This window comes from Amblyomma americanum, chromosome 5, assembly GCF_052857255.1.
Source record: "Amblyomma americanum isolate KBUSLIRL-KWMA chromosome 5, ASM5285725v1, whole genome shotgun sequence".
Lineage (NCBI taxonomy): Eukaryota > Metazoa > Arthropoda > Arachnida > Ixodida > Ixodidae > Amblyomma > Amblyomma americanum.
Window position 1 is genome coordinate 121528537 of NC_135501.1, and position 27999 is coordinate 121556535.

At 44.0% G+C, this 27999-nt stretch overlaps 2 protein-coding genes across 3 annotated transcripts in view; both read right to left on the reverse strand.

Annotated features, from left to right (window-relative positions):
* Positions 1–2110: 2110 nt before the first annotated feature.
* Positions 2111–14497, reverse strand: LOC144132644 (lysosomal aspartic protease-like). 2 transcript variants are annotated; one of them, XM_077665197.1, is made up of 8 exons: positions 14346–14497; positions 13239–13299; positions 9941–10058; positions 8295–8373; positions 5767–6102; positions 4657–4804; positions 3180–3272; positions 2111–2391 (listed from the first exon to the last, which is right to left on the reverse strand). In XM_077665197.1, the coding sequence occupies exons 1-8, from the start codon at positions 14420–14422 to the stop codon at positions 2212–2214; spliced, it is 1092 nt and encodes a 363-aa protein (XP_077521323.1). In that variant the 5' UTR covers positions 14423–14497; the 3' UTR covers positions 2111–2211. The 2 variants fall into 2 exon arrangements, with proteins under 2 accessions (XP_077521323.1, XP_077521324.1); XM_077665198.1 differs by having other exon boundaries at positions 13239–13296; positions 14346–14486.
* Positions 14498–27388: 12891 nt separating this feature from the next.
* The window catches only part of LOC144132646 (lysosomal aspartic protease-like), a 92089-nt gene continuing 91478 nt past the window's right edge, over positions 27389–27999 (reverse strand). The window contains exon 9 of the mRNA XM_077665208.1: positions 27389–27646. Coding sequence (XP_077521334.1) covers positions 27470–27646 — 177 coding nt within the window. The 3' untranslated portion in view covers positions 27389–27469. The remainder of the gene's footprint in view (positions 27647–27999) is intronic.

Sequence of the window (27999 nt, forward strand, 5' to 3'; positions counted from 1 at the left end):
TAAATTCAAAATAATCATTCGAAACTGTTGAATATTACAAGTGTAATCGTTTACTCCTCAAAGCTTCAAAACTCAATTCACGCTTTTTTCACCAGACAAAAGCTCTGCTGAGTTTGTCTAACTAGCGCTTTACGATCATTCCATTTATGCAACAGGTTGTGCATCATTCTTTGGAGTTAAACTGAATGCTCGCTTAAACTTTTTAGCACGTTGCCTTCCGCAAGCTGGAAACAGCCTCTGGCATACGAGCTCTCATCAAAGCACGTGCATATTCTTTCTCAGATTTATTGTTATCATTATAATATGCTTTCGTGCGCAGTCATATCTTATGCCTATTATCATCCATCACCAGCCTAGGACGAAAAAAACGAGGCACTCTGAAGTATTTATTACATGCAGCCCTGTTCACATTAACGGCAGCCGCTTACTTTTACAATATCCCGTCATATCAATCTGTAATTTCTTAAGCATAACTTTCAAAATTCATCGCCACTAAAGTACTCACATACCTTAGCTGCATTATCGTTGCTGCGGATATCGTTTTTTTGCTTTCTAAACGCCAAACGAACTATAGAAATGCGCAATCCACAGCTTTTGCTACAAAGTTACCAAATGGGTTGCCCTTCAAACAAATATCAGTGTCACCATTGCTGAGATTTAAAGGTGACCTCAAGCGCTTCTTATTAGCACTCTGATAAAAATTTTGATCACAGTTGCTGTAGTATTTATTTCTTCCTGTGCACTGTCCCCGCTTCAACGTATGACCCGCAAATATTTTTTTTCTGTATAATTTTCATGCAGGTCACCACTACTCTGTTCACTTCAGCGTTTGTTGCTTTTCTTGTATCATTGTTTTTACTTTCTTGCGATGCAGTGTCACTGCTTCTATACATGACTGCTACCGATTTTCGAAAATGTAATGTATCTTCAACGTGCTGCATTCCGAGATAGTTGCATTCCTTCTTACTCGTCCAAATAAAATCGTTATTCGCGCTACTACTCGGCGGCGGTGTACAGCGCAGGCAGGCGAGCAGGCAGAAAACGGTTGGGTGGAAGGCGTCGACATAGATGGTGTCGTCAATTTTGGCGTTTGAGGCACCGACGCGGGGGCAGACGCAGGAAAGGCGTATGAAGAGAAATTGGACGATGATATACGCAGGCGCTTGACTGTGTGTGTGCCATTAAATATAAGATGACAGTGAGCCCATTTTGCATGCGGTCAAAGAACAGACACAGAATACAACGTTGCTTCTAACGCTGTCGCACTTCACTTTAAAGTTGACTTCAGCGCCGTGAAATTTTGTGTTGGTTTGTTGTTAGTCATAGCGGCATCGATGCGGAGATGTAGAACCGCGAGTAGGAGATATTGTTTTGTGAGGCGAATTCTTCCTAATGTTCTAAATGCTTATTTTTCTTCAAGGGTTCATGAGTCACGAAGTTTTTCTCGCCAACTATGCAGTATAGTTCGAAGATTTCAATTTTAGACTACTTACAGGAAATGTTCATGAAGCACGCCATGCTAAGAGCTGGGCTCTAAAAACAACCATAATTGTGAGTCGAATGACCTGCAATAGTAAGAGTCGGACCACTGCGAGAAATAATATTATAAGCGGATTTTGTACAATATCCGATAGGGCTGAATGGTGTATTATCCACAGGAGTGTGGAGTCGCGCGCTACATGTACACCAGCGCCAAAAGTATACAGCCCCAGGGGTTTGCTTGCGAGGCTTTCAGTGTGCCTGGATATGCACACTAAGCGGCCGTAATCTCTAGAACGAAAAATGTCTTCGACTCCTCAGTTTTCACAAGCTTTGGATTGCTAGATGTTGTAGAGAGCGCCACTAAAGAGCTTAAAAGCGAACCCCATGAGCTGTATACTTTTTAGGGTGGCTGTACATTGCAAATCAACGCACCAGACAGCCACCGTAAGTGGGCTTCTTCGTGACATCATAGGAGGGTAGATTCGCGCTGATTAATCTGGTCTTGGTAATACCACAGCAGCACCTATTGCTCCCGCCACCATCTTCCCCAATTGCACCCTGCCACAGGTCGCTGACGCGTACGCGCCACTCGCTGCGATGGCTGAACCAGCCGGACTAAGCCAAGACATCGTTGTGCATGACGTCAGTTTATTCAGCGCTGAGGGCAAGCTTCAAAAAGCACCATTGCTTTTGGGCACCCCGCGTATAATAAGTACTGCAATTTGCAATTCAGGCCGGTAAGCGAACGCTGGCGAAGCCCACCCGACCATGGCCCGACGGCTCTAGCGGCGCCTCGAGCACGGTGTAAACGCGCCTTAGAAAGAGGAGGCCCAAGTGCCAGGTCGCATTGTGCATCTCGCCGGCTTCCATGAATCCGCTGTAGCATCTCGTGCCTGATGGCTCGTCGACCTGAAAAACGAGCGTTGGGGAGGTTGCGTGGAGAGGGTGCACTTCGTTGTCAAACGTTCTGAAGCGGGATATATTAGTAACTAAAATAGCTTTGCGCAAGGGAGTAGTGGAGTGTTTAAGAAGCCCTTCTAGATTTCGAGTGGGGTAACAATTGCCCTGCACCGAATTTAAGCGTCTCCCCTATCTCGAATGAAAGTGAGATAGAACTGCGCGCTTGAAGCTTGTAGCTTAGAATTATGGATTGGTATTAAAGTGCGCGTCCAACCAGCCACTTCAGTAAATCTTTAGGCAAGTGAAACATATCGTGTACACCTGTGGACAAGGACTTCCGTTTAGACTTAACGAGAACAGAAATGCATAGAGAAACGGCTCTAACTCGTGTCTTGTGCAAGCGATCGTTATAGATGATTTCCGCTTCTTACAAGTCTGAATTGTATATGCACGTCGAAGAAAATTACACTGTCATACGTATGTTAGAGAATCGGCTTTTTTCCAAAACCGATAGACTTCTTATCGTAAGTATACGAAGTAACCTTCCCCCCAAGTTGAATAATCTTTCTTGTGCTTTGAATTTTTTAGTACTCTATCTCGCTTAAGCTTGAAGTGCCGTGCCGACCATTAAGGAAGGATTAAACAGCAGTGCAGGTCCGTCTGCGTGACAGGCTAACAGTTGTGAGTACCACAGCTTGGGTTTCGTTCATAATTTCTTGCGTTGATTTGAGTAAGATTCTAATGGATTTACTCTAAAGCGAAGGCCTAGCAAATTACAGCGTCGAAATGCGACGTACCTTGATTTGGTAGTCTCCAGACTTAAATTCGATCTCCTTGGAACCAATCACGAAAACCAAGGGTGGAGAGTCGGCCTCGCAGCGAAGTTCGTACTGCATTAAACGAAATACGAAAGTGCGCAAAGCATGAACAAAATAGTCCAGAAAATTTCGTTGCCAGAGACGCGTGAAGGAAGCATACATTGGCTATCCTTCGCATTAAATTATATCTTGAGCGATTGCTAGTACGTGTTGGTATTGTTTACGGATTGCTTACAGACACAACAAGAATCAATGAAAGAGTCTTACGATTAATGCTGCTTAATGGGTGTGGCCTACAGTTCCTGGTCGCCTTCAGACGAGGCATAACGAAACAGGTTGGGACGCTAGAGCTTAAGTAAAACGGAGGGAACCTTCATTGGGTCAGTGCTGGAGTATTTATGTGGCAGTGGCTCATGTCGTGTTCCTGAGTTATGAGCGCAACTGTTACTGTGCATATGCAGCACTGAATCTACACCAAATGCGCTTGAAGAAAAATCAGAGTGGCTTCTGTAATTAAGGTTGCTATGAAGTACGTGGTGCATGCTTTATACCTTGACGACTAAATCAAGGAGCCTGTAAGGCTTAAGTTTAAAATAAAAATTAGAATTTAACCTTGTGATCAAAACTATGCGTCTGCAAGCACGCATTTTACTTGAACAGAATGTGTAAATGCTGTTGCTATATAGCAGCGTGGGATTTCGCCTACCTTCAACAGCATATCTTGATTTGCGGTGTCATTCTAATTATTTACGGATCGCTTGCTCATGTTTGATGACAAAACTGCTTCTCTTGTCTTGGAAATTAATCGTGCTTATCCTCGTTTATTTTTGAACGTTAACAATTTTTACGCACTCTTCGGCAGTGTAAATCACGCAGCAATAAGACAGCCTCGGATACTTGGTGCGACCTCCCATATGCATTCGTACCCCTTAAAAATACTGCACATTTTACTCCACAAATATATATGTCGCCAACAACCTGTTAGCTTCTTTCTCAGAGCAGTTGTGCCTATATTGCAGTGACACGAAAATTTGAGCTACTTGGATCATGTTCGAAACACTGACCAGCTCTGCGACAGCTAAATAAATCAGCAAGCTTATGTTATTGCCTGAGTTTACAGAGTAGGAACAAATATAGCGTTAGTTTTAAAACAGAATTTAATTGAGTGATGTAGCCCCTCCAAGAACGATATATATGAAACATTCAGACCATTTATTGAAGTGACAAAACACATACGAGAATCGCAACCCTGCGCTGCAGGCGACTGGCGCACTGCGAAAAATGAGTCCCCTCGGCTCACAAGCTTGTAAACCTGCGTGGCTTGCCTAGGCAGCGCAAGCGTGCAGAAAAGCTAAATTTCAAGCGCAAGCTCGAAGAGCTGAAACTTATTAAAATTTATTAAACATTTTGATCTCAGGCTAATTTTGTTTCAATGTAGTGGTGCAGTTTCTCTCACCCTTCCTCCTTCCACCTTTCGCCCGCCAAGCATGGTGTTGAGTGACTGAATGTCGCCGGCCGGACCTCCAGTAAAAGGCTCAGTGAGAGCCAGCCGCGCCCGAGAATCTTCGGGGGGCAGCATTTTCTTCAATGGCCCCACTTCGTACCTGCATGTGTCACATCTCCTTGATATCGAACATTCAGGCTGGTTTGCGGTACATATAGAAAGAAGCTCTCGATGCGTTTGCGTCAATTTTAGAAAATAGCCTACCATAGCGCACGACTGTTTAGTCTTTTCGGCTTATGGCTTATGGGGTTTAAAGTCCAAAAACGACTCAGGCGATGAGGGACGCCGTAGGGAAGGGCTCCAAGAATTTCGACCACCTGGGTTCTTTAACGTGCACGGACGTCCCAGAGTACACGGGCCTCTAGAATTTCGCCTTCATCGAAGTTCGACCACCAGGGCCGGAATAGAACCCGCGTCTTTCCGATCAGCAGCCAGGCGCCAAAACCACTGAGCTACCGCGGCGGCATGTTACGTCAATTTTCTAGAATTTTTCAGGTTTTCTGACAGAGACGAGTGCATAACAATGAAGGAATGTTTGGAAATATGTTTTGATTTCTTTTGTTTTTGAAGGAATGTCTCAGTTGTAATAATCACCGGAACAATATGCGTTTAAACATTGGTTTTCGTCTAATTAAATTTTCCCGTGAATTGATGAAAGGAAGGCCACATTAGTTCAGTAGGCACGGAAGATATCAAAATAAAGTAATAAGTTTAGTCGAGAAAAAAAACAGTAAACGAGCTTTCATAACAAAATGACCCCGTCAAAATTCTCACAGTGACAGAAAATAGAAAAAAACTGACCAAGACGGTTTCTTCTTTGAAGTCTTGTTTGGTCCACAGTTCGTTTAAACGCTGGTTGAGTACAGGAAGCTTTTATGAAGATTATCAAGATGGCAACATTGCCCGATCGTCTCCCGCAAACTAATAAATACTTGTTTGAGAGAGACTGTTCCTCCTAATTTTATTCACTGAGACGAAGCGCAGCATTTTCAAGAAGACGCCAGTTAGTCTATAAATCTCTTTGTTCAGAAGGGTTATCTCAACCTTGTAAATATGACTCACCCGTCGATGTTAAACTGGAAGGCATCGCCAAATGCTTCTACAAATCCTAGCGAACCATCATAGTGGCTCTTGCTGGCACCTCCGAACAAGGCCTCCCCAAGAACATTCTCTTCGGGACTGAAGTACAGCCCCAGCCACGGCTTTCCGATGACTCCGGAACGAGCCATTTCGCTCAGTGCTGAATGCGGGCCCAGCCGCAGTCCGAAAACGCCGTCGAAGGGCTCATGTACGAAGCTCGGCACATGAAACCCTATGCCGTTGAGGAAAAAGACTTTTCCGATGTCTACGCCTCCAAGTTCATGGGTGTCCAAGGACTCGACTCCGGTAATGTTGCCGCTGCGCAAATACAATGAGACCCACTAAGCACATGCGTGCAATGTTTGAGCAATGCGCATATAGAGACATCAACCTACCTAAAATAACAAAATTTATTTCCGCAAGATTCGTTAAGCCAGTGAACAGTATCTAAATGTCGCATAATGGAAGATCCAGAGCAACTCTCACTGAAATCATTAAGCCCTCATTCAGCTGCGTATAAAGCCGGCCAATTCTGTCAACTCAAAAAATGTAAATCTAGAAATGCATTTTAGTGGGTACAGCTGGGCTAGCTACTGCAAATTTGAGACCGCTATTAATGATATCACCTTGATGCTGTCCCGAAAAAGCGGCTGAGCCTATAGTTTCCTTGTGAGACAAACCGCTAACTTAATTTCACAATTGAACAACTGTCAATCAGAACTTGATTACAGCTATTATTTTAGCCATTTAATCTTTAAATTTAATATTTAAAGCGGCTCTCCTTAGTTCACCTAAAATAACTCTGGTCATAAAATTGACTCATTACATTTTATAACATTTCTTAAGCTGAAATTGGGTACTCATATGAAGTTCTTTCCGCACATGGCCTTGATAAAAAAAATGCCTTCGGCTTACTACCCCTCATCAAAGCACGTTCATATTTTTTCTCGAGATGCATTCGTTTAGTTGTACTTGATTTCATACATTTTCGTTTAACCTACGCCTCGCTTCGTACGGTAGCCCGTACTGTTTTCACCTATCATCGATGCAACGCTTACGAGACCAGGCAATCCGAACATGCCGGCCTATTCATTTTAATGAAAGCCAGTAGCTTCTGTAAATGAACTGGTTCAGGCATAATCTGAGAATGTTATAGAGGCTACTTAATCAGATATATTCTTACGGATTCACCGCCACCAAGTTACTCTATGAACTGAACTGCACTAGATTTGCTGCTAATATAAAGTTCTTGCTAAATGCCAGGCTTGCGATGGAAAAGAGCCGTCTTATCTTTTGTGCCATAGAGTTTTGAAATGAGGTGGCCATTGTACAAAATTGAGTATCACATTTCATTTTTTTCTTGCGCAGTTTCAACCATAATATATATTACAACTAATTAAAACAGCACTACTGCCACATATACATTTACACTTGACCTCAAGCGTTGTTTATTATCGCTCTCATTTGAAATTTTGTGAACCGCTTTCAAGGCATGTTTTATTTCGCTACGTTCGGTCAGTGCTTCAATGTAGGAATGATATTCATTCCTTTCTGTCTCATGCTTAGGCAGTCTCTGCTATAACGTGCTGCATTTGATGGTGCTACATTCCTTTTTTTCTTTATTATCTTCCAGTAAACTGCCACTGCTCCGATACATCATTGTTATTCATTTGTTACGTTTTCATTGTATTTTCAAAATTGTGCACTCTGTGTTTGATACATTCCTGCTCTTGAGTATTAAATACGTCTTTCCTTTCAATCTTTTGGTCTCTTACTTGAAGTGTAATTATTGATCTTTTTTTTTAACGTTCTTCTCACTTTGTGAGAACCATTCGAAGGCTTTATTTTAGTCCCTGACTCTCAGATCCTTGTCTGTAATAATACTCTCTGGTTGTGTGATATCGTTGTAAGTTATAATAATAAACTGGAACTGAAACAGACGGGACTGGTCTGACAGAGGCTTAAAGCAAAGCAATAAGTTGAGCCAGTCCCAACAGGTGCCTGCCATGTGATCGTCTTTAATGCGCATGCCATCTGGCTTATTTTCACAGGCATCAACATGACCAAAGACGTATCCTACCGAACAGCAAAGCAGGTTGCGTTCTGTCGCCTCTTAACGTGGCACCGCGCTGTATTTTCACCGTGTTTTCGCACCAACAGAATGCGTATATTTGACAATAGTTGTTGCCTACCATATTGCTCATGCAACATCCACTCTCTCGTAAAGTGCTTTCTCTGGGGCCCCTATCGGCCTTGCAGCAATTTTACAATGTTTATCATCGCTATTTTACGTCAAATATTGCAACAGTGTGCTGCTGTGAATAGAAATTCAATGTGAGCTATTACAACAAAAGATTCTTGGGAATCAATATGGACTTAGCGCACAGTGCTTATGTACACAGTAAAGAAATAAGTACTTATTTGGTTGTTTTATTAGCCCCTTTTATGAGGCATACGCCGTCCGGTTTTCGATTTTCACATTCTAAATCGATCTGCGTGTTCATAATTACCTGCCGAATTCTACCACACCATCGACCCATTCGGTGCTGTACGAGCTCGACTCCGTCCACTGAAACATCTTGTGCCCATCTAGAAAAGAAGTGAAAATGGGCTTAGATTTGCCTCCTGTGGCAAACAGACAGCCATTATTTCGAAAACAGAGAAAAGCTTAACCAGCCCATACAAATGAATCTTCCTGAACTGTTACGCCACATGATGGCACGGTCACATATCAAGTATACTGAGGTAACACTGAAACGGGAACATATGGTTATTGATATCTCACGTGATATATGAAAGCAGGGGTGACGGTGCCCGAGTAGCAAGTAGCCGGGTGGGGGGAGGGGAGGCACTGGGATCTATTGTGCAAATCCTTTACGATAACTCGTTTCTTAACTGAGCGATGTAATTAAAAGGGACGAATTCTCAAGTTTCAACGGTTCTAATATCAAAGCGGTATGACTGACCCTTGCTTTTCTTTGAAGCTTTTATGAAAGGAAGATGACATTGCCACCTCACACTGCTCACTGATTTGGAAGCGTTTATGTTTTGCCCTCTTTTATTTTGCATGACAGAAAAACGGGCGAATTAAAATATATTTCAGCAACCGCTTTCTTCATATCTTCAAGCGAAGTACAATAAGCATTTTTCTTGCCTTCTACAAAACTAGCGCCGCGGTGTTCTTTTACGCTTTTGAGTCATGAAAACACAAAATGTTTTCATGACTCCTTCATACCCCGAAGTTGTGTCAGCTAGAATCACCTCCCCGCAAAATCGCAGGTATATCTGACAATATTACATTCAGAAAAGTCATTAATGGTTCTAAGCACGTATTTGTTTATTAGTGTATAAAGTTTGCCTTTCACTGCTTACACATTGTCTTAATGTACCCCCCCCCCCCCTGCATTTCTAATGTCATTGCCTTCCTGAGTATGCACTTATCATGTATTCTTGGTTTATTTTTGTTTTATCTACTCCTTGTTGTTTCTGTTTATGCTGAATTTGTATGTATCCCCACTCTCCTCTGTAATGCCTTCGGGACCTGAGGGTACAATGAATAAAAAAATAAGTATGTATTACTGAAGCTATCCATATCACAGCATGTAGTCGCTCTCCGTAAACGGTCTCTGTAAACATACGCGGCGCTGAAAAAGATCATGAAAGACGACGACAACGCTGTCCAAAGCACAGAGCCATAGACTGCCTATTAAAGAAGTGTTGGAGAATCTGCTTGCTTTAAAACCTTAGAGGGGATGGGAAAATTTGATCCTTCCTGTGCCAGTCATAGTATGAGTGACGGTTTCGTTCAACGTACTCCACAATTTAGTAGAAACAAAATTTTCAGTTAAAATGCGGTTGTGGTCGACTGTTTGAAATCATCGGGAAATGCAGCTGATCTGTTTGTACCTCAATCCATTTGAATGTATGGTATATAGAGGCTAATATATAGCAGATGTTTTTGTTTCCTCCAATTCGAAGGAATGCATTCGGATTGTTTCGGACAATTTCGGCTCCGCGTTCTGTTTAACGGTCATCGCCCAGTTCAGGTACATGTTCTCTTTCAGCTTCAGGGAATATTCACCCAAGTTTTCTGAAAATTGAGGCTCAAAAAAATTTAGGCTAAATAAATATCAAACGGAAAATTTTGCATACGTACAGCAAGGCTCCCCCTTGGCGCAGAAGTAAGCGATAAGCCATGTAGATCCGAGAGTGTCGAGCATGACAGTGAATTCTTGATGGGGTGTGCCGACCTTCAGCACAGTGGTGTACGTAAGCTGGATAGAGAAAAACGAGGACGTTGTCAGGGAATCTTGTGGCAGGGACTGCGCAGCACGAGACAAAAAAGGTACAGGCGGGACACGACGCTGTTAGATAATGTCGTTTACCGGTTTCTCAGGCCGTCATGTACAGGTCGGAACCACAGAAAGCTTTGTGTTTAATGGGACAGTTTTAAAGGCTCCGTTGTCGAATCAGTCTGTTGTCGGCGTTGTCGGCGCTGTCGGCTTTGTGAGAGAAAAATCACTGGCATTGTTCTGGCAGGTGGTCACCATAGAGCAACCAAATAAGCAGGTGAGCCACTTAGATCGCGATCCCTTAAGGCGTCATCTCAACCTGGCCACCGGATAGTGACCAAATTGCCCACTGTTGCAGGTGTCAATTGAATTGGTCAGTTGATTGGTCGCTCTGGAAGAGAAATCTCTATCGCACAAGGCAACCGCTGTAAGAACCTGCAATCGCAAGGCAGAGGCACATCACCTAACCGCTGCACCACTGCGAAAGAAGGAATTTGAGGACACCCAGGGATCTATGAATTTAAGGTAGAGAATGGCCTGCATATATGGGAATTGCCCAATACGGTATCTGGGCATACCATTAAAGCTGTGCCTAAGTGCCTCCAGTTGATCTGGCCTAATTCAAAACTCCGTTTAATTCAGCATCCTAGTTTTGCAAGAGCACAAGAGAAGCTGACACAAAATAAACTTTCGCATAATACAACGTGCCCACATATAATGTATGCATTTTGTGCGTGGGTTTCTTTCGCGGCCGTTCTTCTCGAGCCTCAACTGTTACAAAGCTTTACCAAAGCGTCCGGCTTCCTTTTCTAACTCCGTTTCTTTCAAGTGCATAAGGCCCTGTTGACTGTGTAACGAATAAAAGAGAAGTTCCACACAGCTAAAAAAGTACGAGCACACACAGTGCAAGGACAGAACGGCTGGTCCTTTTTAGCACTGTGGAACTTTTCCTTTATTCAGTATGCATCAACTAGCCCAGCAACTAGTTTTACTTCAATGTGTAACTACGATCTAGATAATGAATAAAATGTGCGTGTATTGTTCTAAGTGGAGGTCTGTTGCATATCCGTGCCTTTCACACATTCAGAACCACTTGAAGCAACTCGCTCGAACAATCTGCAGACTCGATGCTACGCGGCCGGAGAACCCTGTCATCGCGGTGCATCACCCATATTGTGCAAGTTTTTCAGGGGGGCGGAAGCTGACAAGTTGAAGCATTCCCTTCCTGCGCATGGAGCGGAATATAGCCCTCGCTTGCAGTTATTAGGTTGCTCCTAACGCATTATATTGCCAAAACTCGTTATTTCAAGCATGTCCCTCACGAAACTATCAACTTTTTGACGTCGAAAATTAAAGCAAAAACGTCATTATTGCAAAGTATTTGCCGGGCGCACATTTAGATAAAAAAAGCTTCCGTGGATGGCGCCACCTGCACTCTCGGCGTTATAATGGTAACGTGCAAGAGAGAGAGAAGCAGGTTTTATGAAACACCAGTCAATGAACGCCAGGAGAGAAGTCAATCTCCCCCGTCGCCCCTATCCGTCGGACGGAATCCCTTGTGACGCAGCAGCAGCAGCAAGGGATTTACTGATGATGTCCAGCTAGACGTTAGGGTCTGGGATGCAGAGCAAGGCCTCCCTGGATTCTAGAGCGCTCGAGCTATCGCGCCTAGGCAGACATGTCCACACCATGTGCACCAAAGTTGCTGCCTCGTCGGCAAATTTGCCCTCTGATCTGAAGACTTCAGCGTGCCACTTGCTGTAGAGTATTGGGCTGTGAAAAAAAAAAACCCATGTTTAATTTTTTCCACATAACCTGCTCTTTCTAATGGAGCTATGTGTTCGCTGGTGGATAAATTTGTCGATTTAGACTGTGGTATTGAGTGCTTTCCTGGTATGAACGCATATACTCTCTGCTATTTACAGTTTCGGCTACGCGGAAAGAGCAACGCGCCAGACAGCCAGGCTCACAGCTGTGCGTCCGAACTATCTCGCAGTATGACATAGTTAAGCAAACTCCGCCCTTGTCGCCTGCCCTTCATTGCCAAGTTGTCACGGAGTACAGCAGCGAGCAGCTATGCTGCACTAACCTTCGCGGCCGCTCGTGTTTTGAGCGTAGGCTTATCACGGTGTTATACGAGCCGTTTTGGCGGGTTGCTCGCCGTTATCGCTCGCGGCCATGCCTCGTTTGGGCATGCTGCTTATCGCAAGCATTTTCGCTTTGCTTAGCATGTGTACTAGCGTTGCTTAGCTGCCTTCATAGGACATAAACCAGTAGCAAGCATTCGTTTTATTACAGCAGGCCTTGTTAAAAAACAGGAATAGCAAAGATGTTAAAAAGACATTGGCTTTATTATTCTGTACGAAATATTGATATTTGCAATTGCGTTTTGTAGATAACTTTATATTGCTTGTGTGCGGGCTCCAAAATTAAAGCGTATCAGGAATAGCAACCCCAAATTAAAATAGCAAAATGTGCATTTACAGAGCCGTGAATTCTCATTTAATCATTACATTATTAATTAGGCGACCGTTTATTTCTAAACATGTGCAGGCTATTAAACTGTGACCAATATATTTTAGTTGAAAGAACTGACGAAGTCAAGAAGCAGAGCTTCTCAGAACGCAGTGGTTTGAGCTAATTTTAGGCTGTTAATTGTATGTCAATATGGGAGTGATAGTTCCCTGCCAAGAGCTGTTTTACCTACTCACCCTTCCTTTAATCACTCATTCTTTGTGCCAAACTGCAAGGTATGTCTTTTGGGACGTAATGTTGCACTAAGTAAAAGTCCGATGCACTAATATTAATATTGGTATTGCACATGGGTTGCAGAAGTAAATGAACACATGTGTTTCTAACGGTAGACCGCAGCGGTCGCTAGAAAGGAGTTTGTTCTTTATCGCTGTACCAAGTAAAGCTCAAGACAGATGCTTTTCTTTTTCAGCATTAATCTTTCAGTCACCATTGCTCATGAATTTATTAGGCAATCTTTCATAGGGTTCTCAGAAAAGATTATTTTATCGTCTTACTGCTGTAGACATAAAGACACGCAAAGCCTAAGTGAATATATTACGCGTTACGAGCATAAAAGAGCGCAAATGCATTTGCGCAAATCTTTCATAAGGGAAGTCACTAATGCTGGCGCAGCGTAAAACTACTCACATTTTTGTGGTTCACCAAGGGCACGGAGATTGTTTTCAAGCCTTCGTCCGGGCCAGCACTTCTATCAAGAGACAAACGTGGTTAATTTCGCGAATGGTATTCTTACCTGAACGCTTACTTTCCCCAATGCTATGGGCGATATTGTGCAACACTGGCGCATAATGCTGCTTATTGCGGCTGATGTGTCCAATTTTTGATTGGGATATTCGATATTTACAATATCTTGTATGCTTATTCAGATTGAAGAAATAGAGCTTATAGCCATGCCATTACATACATTGCCCTCGAATATTGCGCCGAAATTCAGTGGTTTCTTAAGACGTACAGAGCGATTGAGCATTTTTTTTACCTTTTTTGAGAAGTCCCACACAGAAATACATAAATGTTTGTGAAAAGACGCTGCCTTTAGTGCTTGTTAATATACACGCTCCGGTGGCTCCAGGAATTTAGGAGCCTGCTAATCTCTCTCACTTCAAAGCTAAAATAATGGTAAAAGTAAAGTCGACATTCTTAAATGACCCAATATAAAAAAACAGCATGTTAGGCTAAGGCACAGAAGGACCACGGTATTGGCACTGACACAGTCTAAGAGCTTTATTCTAGAAAACAACTATTTGTGGACTGCGCTCTGATCGGCACATGTTTGCTTCAACAGTTTTTAGTTCTTAACCAACGGTAGTCGTACGCTCTGCTTTTTGTGTCTTGATATCCAAATCAACCGAGTGAAAACAGCTTAGAAAATCTAAAAAAGTTTTTTGGTATCAATTCTTTACTTTTTACAGAGAAGCACAGGCCCGCATGTTGCCTCTCTGCAGTTGAGTTTTCACATTTTTTTTGGTGTAGAAAACAGCGCTACAAGGAAAACATTTGTGCCTTGTGCGCACGGCATTGACCGCCAACGTTTGTGTTGGCCAAGGAGTGGCTTGCACACTAGTCAATTAAGCAATATTATAAATATTTTGTCCGATTGAGACCGCACAGCATGATAGTTGGTTTTTAAAGAAACTACCTGCTGTAAAGTTTGAAAATTCGGTATGCCGAAATAACTTTTAAGAAATTCAATGAATGAGGTGGCTGGTATACAGAAACACGCAAAATACAACGCACCCATCGTTTTCTCCGGAGCTGCATCGCAGGAAGCCGAGTAAAATGGCGAGGCTTAGCGATACAAGTCGCATCTTCATGCGAGGCTACTGAGCCGTCTGTGACGTTTGCTCTCTTTCGAACGTTATGTGCCTCTGTAACCATACGAAACCCGTGTATCTCATCAGCGCAGTGTTAGAAGGACTAGTTTTGCTATCGTTGAGAGTCCGATATGTCCGACGTGAAGAAGCTGGCGAGGTCAGCACTTGAGTTGCTCTGCTGGCAACGGAACGAGGATCTGTCTAGCAAATATCGCAGTTTGAAAGCCCGCCAATTCTGTACTTCAGTTTTTGGTACCATTAACAGAAACAGACCAGCCGAAGATACGAAATGCGACTCTTTTTCTAAGTCCAAAATCAACCATAAGTTCTGAGGTATCAGAATCAATTTTTCTTGAAAACATCTTCGTACAAAGGTAACAGCGTGCTTTGAGCCTTAAGAACGGGGCTAATGAGAAAAGCGTCCTCAAAATTTCCTGTGTGGTGGCTTTTTTCAAAAGAAGTTTAGAGTGCTTAATTCAAGCATTATTTTTATTCACCACGAAAAACATTACGTAAATAATTGAAATAAAACCCTCCTGGCAGTGTTTGCATCGAATATTTCAGCATTCGTGACTGCTGAAAAAAGGTCCATTGGAAGAGCTCCATACAATCGCGTAATCTGGCGATGTTTGTATTTCATGTGGAAGTCTCACTCCTCCTTTTTCGCAGTAGCTTGTAAAAATATTGCCACGGTGCCTTCGTATGTTTTAAAATAATTATCAGGCCCCTCTTTTCATAGCAGCACTCCACCCTTTTAAAGTATATTACTTAGGCACATTCAGCATCACATTTCTACTAATATATATTCGAAATGTACCGGGGCTATACTGCACCTGCAAAGTTATTCTATGCACGTTTGTGGCTGCAGAACGTTTAAGCCATCAAAGCCCAATAATTTAAAACGTCCTCACATGCTATCGACTCGTGGGATTTGATCATTAATGGTCCCCACATTGCAATAATTTCAAAGGAAGGAAAAGAGAAATATGATATAGCTAAATTACAGTATCCAACGAAATTCAACCTCGGCTACCTTAAATGAGCCAATTTTTCACATTTGTATGTCTGTAGAAGTCGCCCTGGCCAATCCTCCACTGTGGATATGTGCCACACCCCCAGAGGACAACAAAAAACAATAAAAGCAGCTGAGTTCAGCATGTAGCGACCTAATTTAAAACTCCTCCATTACCTTTATTGCAACGTTGTCCTTACAAGAACTTCAGCCTGTTTTGACCCTCGCCTTAGCTGCTGCATAAATAATTCTCAGGAGCACTTCACTATCAGTGTTAGCTGGCACATTTTCATACATTCGCAAACAATTTTAAGCAGACATCCCTGTAATCATAACAGCGAATGTTGCAGTTCCGCATGCAGAAATAAAAAATATTCCCATTTTACACATTGTATAATAGGCGCCTCACAGACTGTACAGGTTTGAGATAGCAAAGTCGAAAGCCTCCGAATCAAATAACGCATGCTATGAAAGCTGCACATATTACGAGATGTAATGTATATCATGTACTCTAATCCTCTAATTATACTTCTTAGAGGCGATGGTATAATTAATTTTCTGCAGGAACCGCAGGCCACCAAACTTTTGGACCAAGTGTGCTGCAACTCAAAGGTGACGATGACGATGATGATTTTTCATGACGCCCTTCTTTGGTCAAAGAGCGTCATGGCACATGTTATTTTCCTCTATACAAGATGGGGTGAAAGACCCCTTTTCTAAGCATTCGCCCGTGGTAAGCTTAACCCCAATGCATCACCGGTAGGTGCCTGGCGGCACTTTTCACATGCTAGTATGATGCTCAGATCACCAGGCCACCGCTGCATTTGGAGCTCAAAGCTCCCGGCTCTTCTGCTGCGTTGAAAAATATGTCCACTTGGACCCGGATCAGGTATCCTGAGAAACCAGCCTTTGCGTGCCTGATAATACAATGCGCCTGGTAAATGTAGGAGACCGGAGCCGGGCATGAGGAGGCATGGAAGGGTGTCAAAGAGGAATAAAGCAACCGGAAGGGACGTGGAGGAGAGAAACGTGCGTGAACGAGCCGGTAGGGGCTCGAGAGGTCCGGACGAAGGCTTTTTTGAGGAAGCATTATGCTTTGTAATTTTGAAACTTTTGTTTTAGAATCGGTATGGGCTTTATCAAATAACTCATTGGCGCTCTTTTTCGCAATTCTGAAAGGTTTTATCAGCAGCATGAACCACACCGGCAGCACACTGCAGCTCCGATCAAGATACCTAGAGTCGACCTTCAAGTGACTTGCGCCAGAAGTTTGGGCAAAAATGACGCCGTTCACGGCGACGCTGCATGAGCAATATTTCTTTGTTTATTCTTTCACGTCTTTGTTGCCATCAATTTTCGTCGCCATGGCCACTAATAGGGACAATATCCCAAAATTTTTCAAAAGCTGCAGCTTGCTGTTTTATAAAATTGCAATGCGAGAAAGCCAGCTCAACTGGCTTTCAAACGAGTATTTTTGACAGCCGATATTTGAATCCCCATCCCCGAGTAAGAATATTTATAAACTGCGCTTACCTACATTGTTGCCGGCATTCAAACTCAGAAAAAAATATTGTCCCCTATAGTCGAAAATAAAAAAACGGATGGGTTAATTTACTTACTGTTTTAACTATACAGCTTTATCAGGCAAGTAATGTGCGCCAAGGCGCATAATCGACCTAGTCTAATAACACTGACGTATCTGTGGTACCTTCTGTATTAAAAAATATTGAACGCCTGGTAGGCATGATCGCAAAATAAAAAGACTAACACAGTCAATGGCATGCGGGACATGATCATGAGCGCGACAGGATTGTTGCAGAGAAAATATAAGGTGAATAGCATACAAGTTGGAGGAGAAGGAAATCAGAACGGAGCGCCTGCCAGAATCGGTCGGCGTATTATAAGGTTCCCTTCGTAGCCTTCCCTACGTCATGCCCGTTGGTCTGGGCTAGAGGACGAGTTCGGGCGCTCCTGATCACTTGATGGAGGCGCGAACTTTCCTCATGATCCTATTCCACCAAATTGAACACCCTACGTCGGTCGACCTTGGTCGTCAGCTGCGAATTTGTGGCGCATTTCGCCCGGCCCTAGTCCATGGTACCTCGTTGCTCTTCCCGATCCGCATCCCAGCCCAGGCCAGAGGATACGACAACCTGAGGACGACGGCGCGGCCCTGACGCTACGGTCCCAAAGACCGGAGAAGCCACCAACACTTCAGCGCACAAGCCTCCCTCCCGTGCGGTTGCGCCCGTTCATAGGCCGCGGCCGTAAGATCTTGGTGACGCCTCTCCGAGAACGTGAGTGGGTCAGAGCTCATCCGATCATCTTCTCATCAGCCGTGGTTGCAAGGTCTTTACCTTCGGTTTATCGTCATGCCCTCAATCTCTTCTACTGTGTCATTCATTCTCCTTGGCAATCAGGAGTGTCTCTCTATGGCCACTGGCGATGTAACGAACCATAGGAAGACAAAGAAGCCTGGCAGTGGTGCGAGTGGAGCACTCGCAGAGTGTGGCGATTAAATTGTGCTATCGGGGTGAGCGATGGCGTCTTGTCGTCATCGGCTTGTCGTCACGTAACATTATGTAAAATAGTAGACAACCCCGGCTAGCTTCCGGGAAATATAATGAGCACTTAGAAACGCAAATGTCTCCTGGAGGTTATACTGAAAGCGGATGAGCAAAATATTTCTTTCTATAATTAAAAAGGTTTTCTTTGTTTTGTGAGGGTTTAACGACCCAAACCGACTAAGCTATGAAAAACGCCATTGTAAAGAACTCCGGAAATTTCGACCACGTAGGGTTCCATAATGTGCATTGACATCAAACAGTACACGGGCCTTTAGCACTTCGCCTCCATTGAAATGCGACCATCATGGCCGCGGGATCGAACCCGGGTCTTTTGGGTGAGCAGCCGAGCAGCATAGCCACCGACCAACCGCTTCGGCGTCTATAAATAGGAATTATTTGTAAAGCACGACTATCCGATAGCCCTACAACGCTTCTAAAGATGTACTAATCGCGCTGTGCCGCTTCATCAAATTGGCTGTTTATGGTGAGAACAAGATGCGATGGCTGAATATGTGGCCAAACGTCATTCAAGGCATTTTCTGGCGTAAAATGTCATTGTTTTCTTTGCAAAAATGGCAAAATTTTATTGTCTGTGGAAGAAAATGTGAAACAATCTACAAGAATTTTTATCTCAATCAGAAGTGCCCATTGGCGAATACTGTGATCACTGCGCGAAGATAAATAGGTACTCCTATGGACCTCTATGTTCGTTGCGGAAGGATATATTTGTCCTGGGTTATGGTAATGACATTTATCCTGGGCAAGGCAAGCAACGTGTGGTCCCATAGGCCAAGTCACTGTTTCTTGTAACGGTGCACCCCTATTATAGCCTTTCATGTTTGCAAGTGCTCATTCGGATAAATGTCCCCGCTGAAACAACCCGAAGTTGCAATAAAACAAAATACTTTATTGCTACGTATTCTTAGTGAATAGCATTCATTAAAAATGGCTACAAATTACGTATAACAAACACTCCAGCAATAAGAATTTGGAATCTAAATGCACCGAATGTGGCAATGTTAAGATCAAGAACGTGTCCCAATGTCAAGCTTCCGGTTTGTTAGAGCTACATATCAACTCTGATTGCGCTTTTCTAAAGTAAAAAAGATGTCTCCATGAAAAATAACGCAAGGCTTGCAGGGGAGGTGGGGGGGGGGGGTAAAAACATTTATTTTGACATAGGTGTTTGGGACACACTGGCCCCTGGGCCACCACATGACCTCACTACATTCTAACGTTCATGTTTCTACAGTCCATGACGATCGGCAGCCCGGTCCGTGGAGGTCTTCTGCCGGACCGGGTCCTCAGAGCGTAGCAGCCTGGAGTACCTCCCAGCTGGGCAGGTACTCCAGGCCCCTCGGGAGTGGATCCACCGGTCATTAGAATAGAATATTGGTGAAGGTGGGGATGGGGTGGTTGCAGAGGCTACAAGAGGGGTAGGCGAGCGTTTGGTGGCAGCGGGATTTAGTATAAGGGGATGACAGGGCTCGCGTCTGGAAGCGGCACCTTGGGGTTTGGTGGTAATTATCAAGTGAGTATGTGGTGGCAAGCAGAGGCGTCTCTCTGCTCGGTGAGCCTGAGTCAGCTCACTGAGTGTGTGCATGCGCTCCCGCGAAAATTCCGATGCGTGGGCCGCCTGTGCCAAGTTTATCGGACCTCGGGCTCAGCTATAGGTGGCCTCGTTGCTGGGGTTGCCTGAGTGCGCAGGCACCCAGAGCGGCTCCACGGGGCGTGTTGGTTTGGCACCGGGCGAGGTTAGTATGCTAATAGCAGGGACATGAACTCTCCCGCACGCGAAATTTAGTATTGCATTTTTCGAATCTCTGAGAATATAACGACTTCCAGCAAGGCTCCATTCATATTTCTTGCATTTAGTGTAGTGATTGCTTTTAACGGTTGATGAGTGTGCTCTCGACGTACGGAATATCCGGCTTTCTTACACACCGCTTCTAAATCAGACCTAAAATACTTAGCTCACAGGGCTGCCCGCAGAGGCCGCTTTGGATTTTTGTTTCTCTTTAAGAGAGATATTTGATCAATTTCGCTTCCTGAATTGTGTGGCATTTCAATTGGTTGAAATCAAAGATGTTACCTTAAAATGCCATTTTGCGATTCTTTATCTTAGTCGAAGTTTTCTCATGCCGTTTATGGCACTGATATCTAAAATATGCCGTTACTAGTGGCAGACTCTAAGATTAATCCGGCCTGGAGGTGCCCGCAAGGCTTTCACTTCCCTGGTGAAGGCTGCCTCGGCAAAGGACTGACTTTTTTGCCTTCATTCCTAAGGATATGCATTTTTGTTTTTGTGTAGCCCCTAATGAATAAAAAGGAGATATCTTTCAACTTTTCGCGTTTCATCAGAGAGCAGGAATTAATTAAATGTCGCTGTCAACGAATATTGAAATTTCGAACATGCAGTAATAATAAACCTTCTTCCCTTTTTTACTGTCCCTACCTAGGTCTCTATTATTTTCACTGTCGAGCAACTTGCTATTAGTCAGCACCTTGGAAAAATGTGTCCTAAGGGTCGTCCAGTCAAGCAGCAAGAGAGGGAAACTGGCCGCAGGCTTTCAGTTTCAATGACAGCCGTCTACTATTTTCTGGATCGTCCCGCATTCTGGACATGCTTTGCTGTCACTTATAGAAGGACAATATATTAAGGCGAGATGTTAACAGAGCAAAAAAGAAATTTCCTCGCCCGCTAATGAGTGACAGCACCAACATTCCTCGCCGCTACGTCCCTGAAGTCAAGAATCTCGCCACCCTCCAAGAATACTTGAGAGCCACTCCAAGTGATAACAGGCTCGCTTCGGAGGACAAGCAAACGAGAATGACTTTCTCGGGGCCGTCTACAAGGTTAGCTTCAAAGGCCAACAAGTCCTCGGCAGTTAGGTGCAGCGGCCTGTGCTCCACATCTCCCTAGTGTTAGCAGTGGAACGAGCTTTTTCAGATCAGTCAATGAAGAGATTTGATAGTGAAGCCAGACATCGGGTATAGAAATGAGCTAGGAGTTGCAGCTGCCACATACATCCCAGGAAGTTCGTGCAAACACTGTGAGGTCACAAACCGTAATATTTAGTCTTTAGGAAGTCTTGCTGCGTGATGTTGAGGAGTGTTAAGTCGGCGTCAGTAAGATTAAATGTTTTGCTGAGTTGATAAAGGTACACTGTACGTGCCTCCCGAGAATGGCCGACAATGCCGCCAGAACTGATAACCATCCTTGTAATGGTAAAGGGTGCCGAGGGGAGTGTAGGTGGCTTTGGGTGTCATCCGATATTTTGATGTGCAAAACAGGAAGTTGGAAGCAAATCGGAAATTTATCTTCATTTCATTTATTGAACCCTCAGGGTCAGAGACATTAATGTGGTGAGTGGATACAAAAAAATACATAGACAAGAAAATGAGTATTACAAAAAATTTCTGCTCTTTATACAATGTTAGCAATTGCGTTGCGAAAATGCTGGTTATCATTGATGTCGATGATTTCAGCAGGAAGGTGGTTCCATTCAAGTGAAGCACGAGGCAAGAAGGAATGAAATGCTGATAAGGTGTTAAATGTCGAAATTCCAACCTTGTGGCGATGATCGGGGCGGCTTGAAACATAGTGGGGAGGAGCAATGAGTGTGCTCCGTAGAGTGGAATGATTGCACAATTTATGAAAAAGACTGAGACGAATTGTTTTTCTGTGACATGCTAAAGGCTGCAAGCAGAGGCAAGTTTGTATGCTGGTTACGCTTGCGCCACGTTTAAGTTAGATAAAATGCGTAAAACGCGCGGCATTATTTTGGACCATCTCCAGCGAAGTTATTAGATTTTCGTGGTGGGGTCCCATACAGCAGCTGCATATTCAAGTTTTGAACTAATCAGCGTTTTGTAAAGCCATAATTTAAGAGAAGACGGTACGTAGCACAACATGCGGTTAGCGTTGTTAATAATGTACTCAATGTGGTGCTACCAGGAGAGGTCTGCAAAAATGTGGATGCCCAAGAATTTATATGTAGTAACAGATTCTAAGGGGACGTTATTTAAGTAGCACCTGGAAGGAGTGTGAGCATGTCGGGATATTCGCATAACTTTACATTTTTCAGTGTTTATGTCCATGAGCCAATTATTGCACGAAGTAGAAGTATGGGTAAGATCGGTATGAAGAAGGTTAGCGTCATCGGGTGATGTTAACTCGCGAGATATAACGCAGTCATCAGCTGAGAAGAATGTTAGATGCTACTTTGGAAGGAGGATCATTGATGTAAATGAGAAACAGAAGCAGTCCAATGACTGACCGTTAAGGCACTCGCGAGTAAAAGTGACAAATTCAATGAGTAATGGGCTATCTCTTCCGCCCAGCTTTTCCTTACTTACTTCAAACGTGTTTTGAGTCACGCTCAACAGTCCGCATAACGGAGTTGTTCACCAAAACGTTTGATCAAGTTTCTAAAGTACTATTGTTCTATAGCAGGCGAAGAGAATTCGTCTTATCCTGGAAAAATTTTAAAGTTGGATGTTCACCGTGCTACTTAGCCACAAAAATGTTTAACCTTTGCGATAAGCTTAATGAAAAGCTCCTTTTAATATAAATAGTTTGGGAAGAAGAAGAAGCGGTGGTACCGAACGTCTCTTGTTTGCAGCTCTTACACTTTACTGCAGTTCTTTTTTTACTTTTGTGCGCGAACCACGTCCTCAAGATCCTTCGGGATGGCGGGCGCACAATTCCTGCGCCCTCCCGTCGTCGCCGTCGAGCACAATTCAGGCGGCATCAAACAGTTTGGAAGTTGTGCCAACTTCACTAGGCGACCACTACGACATGCTGTTCACGGTGCCTGAACTAGACGCTGCTCTTTCCTCGTGTTGGCGTTCATCTACACCTGGTCGTGACTGGATTTCGTACGCGTCTCTCTCTCACCTTGGCATGCAAGGCCGAACTGTGCTGCTCAGTTACTACAATGATACATGGGCTTCCGGAATTGTTCCAGAACACTCAATGATCAGCCGCCTGGTTGATTTCTTGAAAGCTGGAAAGCTTCCTTATGAGCTTGCCTGATACAGGCCAGTTGCACTAGCAAGCTGCGTCGGTTAGGTTATGGAGCGTATGGTGCGTATGGTGCGGTACGACTCTAATGCTTTTCAGAGCAGAATGACCGGGTTCCGGCGGGACGTTCTTCGATTGACAGCGTAATCGACCTCGTATCGACCGTGAAACTTGAACACCTAGCCACCGACTGGTCGCTGCTGTCTTTTTAGACATCAAAGGGGCCTACGATACCGTACTTCATGACGCTATTCTCGATGCCATTGACGACATGGGCGTTGGCGGCCAGATGTACTCGTGGATTGTGAGCTTCAACGGCCGGTCCGTTTACATGTCTACGCTTGTGGAGAGACTACTCGTCATCAGCTTTGCCTGGAGTTCCTTAGGGAGGAGTTCTCGGCCCAACCCTATATAACCCTGACGATATCTGCATCGGGGCTTCATGTTGGACACGTCCGCAAATTGGCGCGAGATTACAACGTGCCCTGTCATCTACTTCAAGGTACCTACGACGTAACGGTTTGCAATCAGCAGCTGAAAAATGTGCTGTGGTCGAATTCACGCGCAAGTCTGTCTGCCGCTACCTGGTAACACTACAAGCGGTTGCAATATCATACGTCTCCTACCACAGATTTTTGGAAATTATCCTTGGTCACGATCTGTGAATGTCGAGGCATATAAATATGCTAAAGAAAACACTCTTTTTTGCCATGTCCTTCGCTTCGTTGCCGGAATCAAATGGGGCCCAACCGAGCTCTCCTTACTAAGACTTAAATGTGAAGCGTTCTTCAGAAGTGATATAAAGTGAGCCATGTTTTCATCAAGTTAGGAAAAGAACCGGTTTGGATTTTATTCCTTTCTATTTTATTTCTTGATCGGTAATAAGCAATAAACACTTAAAATACGGCTTTGAACACTCAGTTAAAAACTGGACAGTTATCAAGCATCATGAGAATGCTGTGACACACGTGCTCCAACGAATTATATTTAACGCAGCGCTTTTCATTTTTCAGGAATGAAGACCCTCAAAATTTCAAAAATTCCACGCGATAGCGCGCTCTTGGCCAAGCATTAGCAACTTCGCGCATTCTACGCTGCACAGCACAGGGCTTCGCGCTAATTTTGACGCCGAGATATGTGAAAGCGGCTGTTGACCACGCATTTTTGATAAATATTTAAGCGCATTCAAAATATCGTCACAGGTGTTCACGACAACACCAAAAAATCCAGTGCGTTTGAGCGAAAAACAAACATGGACACGAAAATGGCTCTAAGTGCGCGTATTGCAATAATCATTTCGATTTTACTTCGGAAGCCCTGCAACGGGCATTGTTTCAACAGGGGGCTGGGCAGGCTATGATGGAAACCCGTTGGTGGCTTTGAACGATAACCAATTCCGCATAGTACTATGATGACATGTACTTGGACACGGTGAAACCGCACTACGTCGCGCGGTAACTATACCTTAAGGCTGTTAAGCGTTCGGACCGCAGTTGACTTCGCCGAATTTGCGGACATGGCGCGTCACAACGTTTGGAAAATTGAAATCTCTATAATTCCAAACTGCACATTTGCACTTATCTGCTGCTTGTTTGGTTAGCAATAAAAGTTTATTGCGTTCTGCCTAATTAATTATACTTGTCTCTTTTTCATCGATTGTAGGTTTACTTGCGGCCGCCTCCAAGAGAAACTCTTCGCTCTAAACAGGAATGAGTAAAAAGGGCGTAAGCTGACCTCTAGCGCAATCCTTTTTATAAAAGGAAGAGTGCTAGAGTACATCTCGGATCATTTACCATTTTTATTCTCATATAAGCGAATTCGTGTTTATAGTGTTGATAAGAGTGCTGTGGACGCTTCTTAGTACCGGCGCTTCCGCATGTTATCTGCATTCCTAGATATAACCAATGCCTTATTTTTAATTGCTGCTTATACAAGAACGTTCTCTCGCATTGGCGTTAATTAATGGCATACTTTGTTTTCGACAAGCGACGCGCAGGAGATTCTTGCTGCCCACCTTCATAATTGCTCGGCAGATTCGATCACATTGCCTATGATCGGCGTTTCTGATCCAATATATGCGGCTTGCAATTTAACAAATCTTGTATTGCAGGTCCCTGTTGCCAGGACTGCACTAGATCAGCGTTTGCATTATCTAACTGTCGTGAATTCCTTCTCGGCAACCACCGATATCGCACAAACAAAGCCTTCGATCTCGCAAAACCTAGCCGTATCAGAAAAGACCAGCGCCGGCTAAAATTTCTGCAAGTGTTTACCGCTGCTGTGTGTTAAATACGAAAAATGGAATGCAGTCCGTCGTTCTTGTTTAAGATGCTAGAAATAAGCCTAACGTACAGACCAGCTCAACTATTCAAGCCGGTGTCTCACGGGTATTCAGAGTTCAGTGCACACTGATCTTCGGAGGTTGACCACCGAAGACCAGTGTGCAATGTGCTCTTCCACCATCGCTTCTTCGACGTGCAGAGGAAGGGCAAATGCCTATTGCCGACGAAATAACACCTGCCCCCTTGATGTTTCGACAATGTTTGGTGCGCTTGGATCATCAGTCTGACATTGAAAAAGGGTTTCGAAAATCCTTGAAGCAGAGTGCTGGACAAAAGTGGGATTCTTAGAGGCTTGACTCCGAAATGTGTGTTCTCTAAGCTTTGGTACCGCCCTGAGTCATCACCTCCATATGTCCTGTGTCTCCTGCGGTGTATAGCCTCGTGTATAAGCTCGTGTGCTCCACCGCAAGTACTATTTGTGCCACTTTTTAAATTTCAAAAACGCAATTACCCTCGGCGCTCGAACAAACCGGTCAGCCGGTTTGACCTCGTCAAGTGACGCTTTTGCTCATGTAGAGGTGAGACATGGGCAGGCCTATTGTTGCCGAGGCCAATTCTAGCCGATGCGATGAGCGCATTTCAACCTGAAGGCAAGCTTTTTTGAGCTCGACCTTTCATTCTGAGACAAACTGCAGAATATGCTAAGCTACTTTCACGAACATATTGATGAGAATGCTCTAACCCCGGATGCGTAGCAAAATCTCGCCTTTAAGTTTGTTCTGGGCTCGCACAAAGGAGTTAATACTGCCACTGAAAGTGAATGGGGTGCCGTCTTAAAAATAAATTTTAGAAAAGTACAAGCGTCCCTATGGAGTATATGTGATTATATTGGTTGTGTTATGGAATCTGCTGATATGTGAAAATCTGCGCTCATAAACAACTTCCCGTTGAAAAAGGCGCTGGTGCAGGATTTCTGGATAAGTATTAATAACACGGATAAGGTACCCATCATTCCGAAGGATTGTGCAGATGGTCCAGTGACAGTTATTGTCCCCGTGGCTTCAATATGTAAAGACATTATGTGCTTGAGCCGCAAATCCCGACAGGCAAGAGGAAAGAGGCACGTAAGTTGTTTAGCAGCTTTTTTTTCTCGCAGAATCCTCAGGCGCCCCAAGGCATCACAAATTTGAAGCAGGAGACGTCAAAAACACGTCATGGGTTGACAAATAAGTATAAAAATAAAACTGTATGAAAACCAGACTAAGGGTGATCAGTAAACTTATGCGGCAAGTTTGAGAGTATAAGACCTTTTGAGACAATGTTAATATTTCTGCGTAAGGCTTCGAAGTTCCAACGAACAATTATGCCACATACCTCGAATTTTTAATTTATTCACCGTGTTCCTGAAGTTTCTAGGCCTCACTTCCTATTAAAAGCTGGCTTCCACATGCAACGGAGATATTACTCCGGATGACATGCAGCGTTGTTAACTAGAGCTGCCATTAAATCATGATGCAAGCTGCTTTTGGTACAGTTCGCGATAAGGTTAATGCAGAATTTTTCACTCAACTTATAATCATTCGCACTACAGCGAAAGTTCAAGCTGGACACCACTTGAATTATTTTTCTATGCTTCTATAAGCCATGAACTTTCAGCGAGGTACATTCGTGCTCATTTATCTGAGACAGATAATACCAGAAGAATTCATCACTTTCCTGTCATCTGCGTGCCCCAGTGCGACTGTTTGCTAACAATAGCACACCATTACAGGCCTTAGCCGTCGCGGTGGCTAAGTGGTGGCTAAGCGCTCGACTGCTGGCCCTAAAAACGTGGGTTCGATCCCGGCCGTAGCTGTCTCATTTCGATTGAGGCGAAATTCTAGAGGCCTGTGTACTGTGCGATGTCAGTGCATGTTAAAGAACCCCAGGTGGTTGAAATTTTCGGAGCCCCTCACTACGGTGTCCCTCATAGCCTAAGTCGCTTTGGGACTATAAACCCCGATAAACCATAACCATGACATGCCGCTCCTGTGGACACGCAACTTGCTACTAACTGATTCAATGGATCGCTGTGAATGTTAGCATTTATTCAACAATGACGGCAAGCCTTAAAGACCAATGCTGCTTCTGCCACCCGCATGTACCTGGTGCCGCAATTCACTAGTGTGAAGATGCGATCGCTAAGCCCACACGTCCGTGTCCAGACGGCTCTAGGGGTGCCTCGAGAACGGTGTAGGCGCGCCTTAGGAAGACAAGCCCCAAGTGCCAGGACGCATTGTGCATAAAGCCAGCTTCCACGAAACCGCTGTAACACCTTGTACCTGATGGCTCGTCGACCTGAAAAAAAAGGAGCGAATGAGCACGTGTCTATGAAACATTCCGCAGCGATAAAGGTTAATAACTCATATTAGGATTCCCCCGTTCGGAAGAGGTCCGAGAATGCTTAGTGTCTCTATTCTATAAAGTCTGCATCGTATGTACTCCACGAAGATAATTATACCACCACGAGTATGTATGTGAATATGCTAACTTCTTAAAATTGCGATTTATTACTGTAAGTTTCAAACTACACCTTCACGCTATGTAGTCTCTTTTGAGGATGAAAATTTTAATCACTTTATCTGTTTTAGGCATGCACTGTCAAGTCGACCATTGCGGATGTATAAACGGTGTTCAGGTGAGGTACTCTG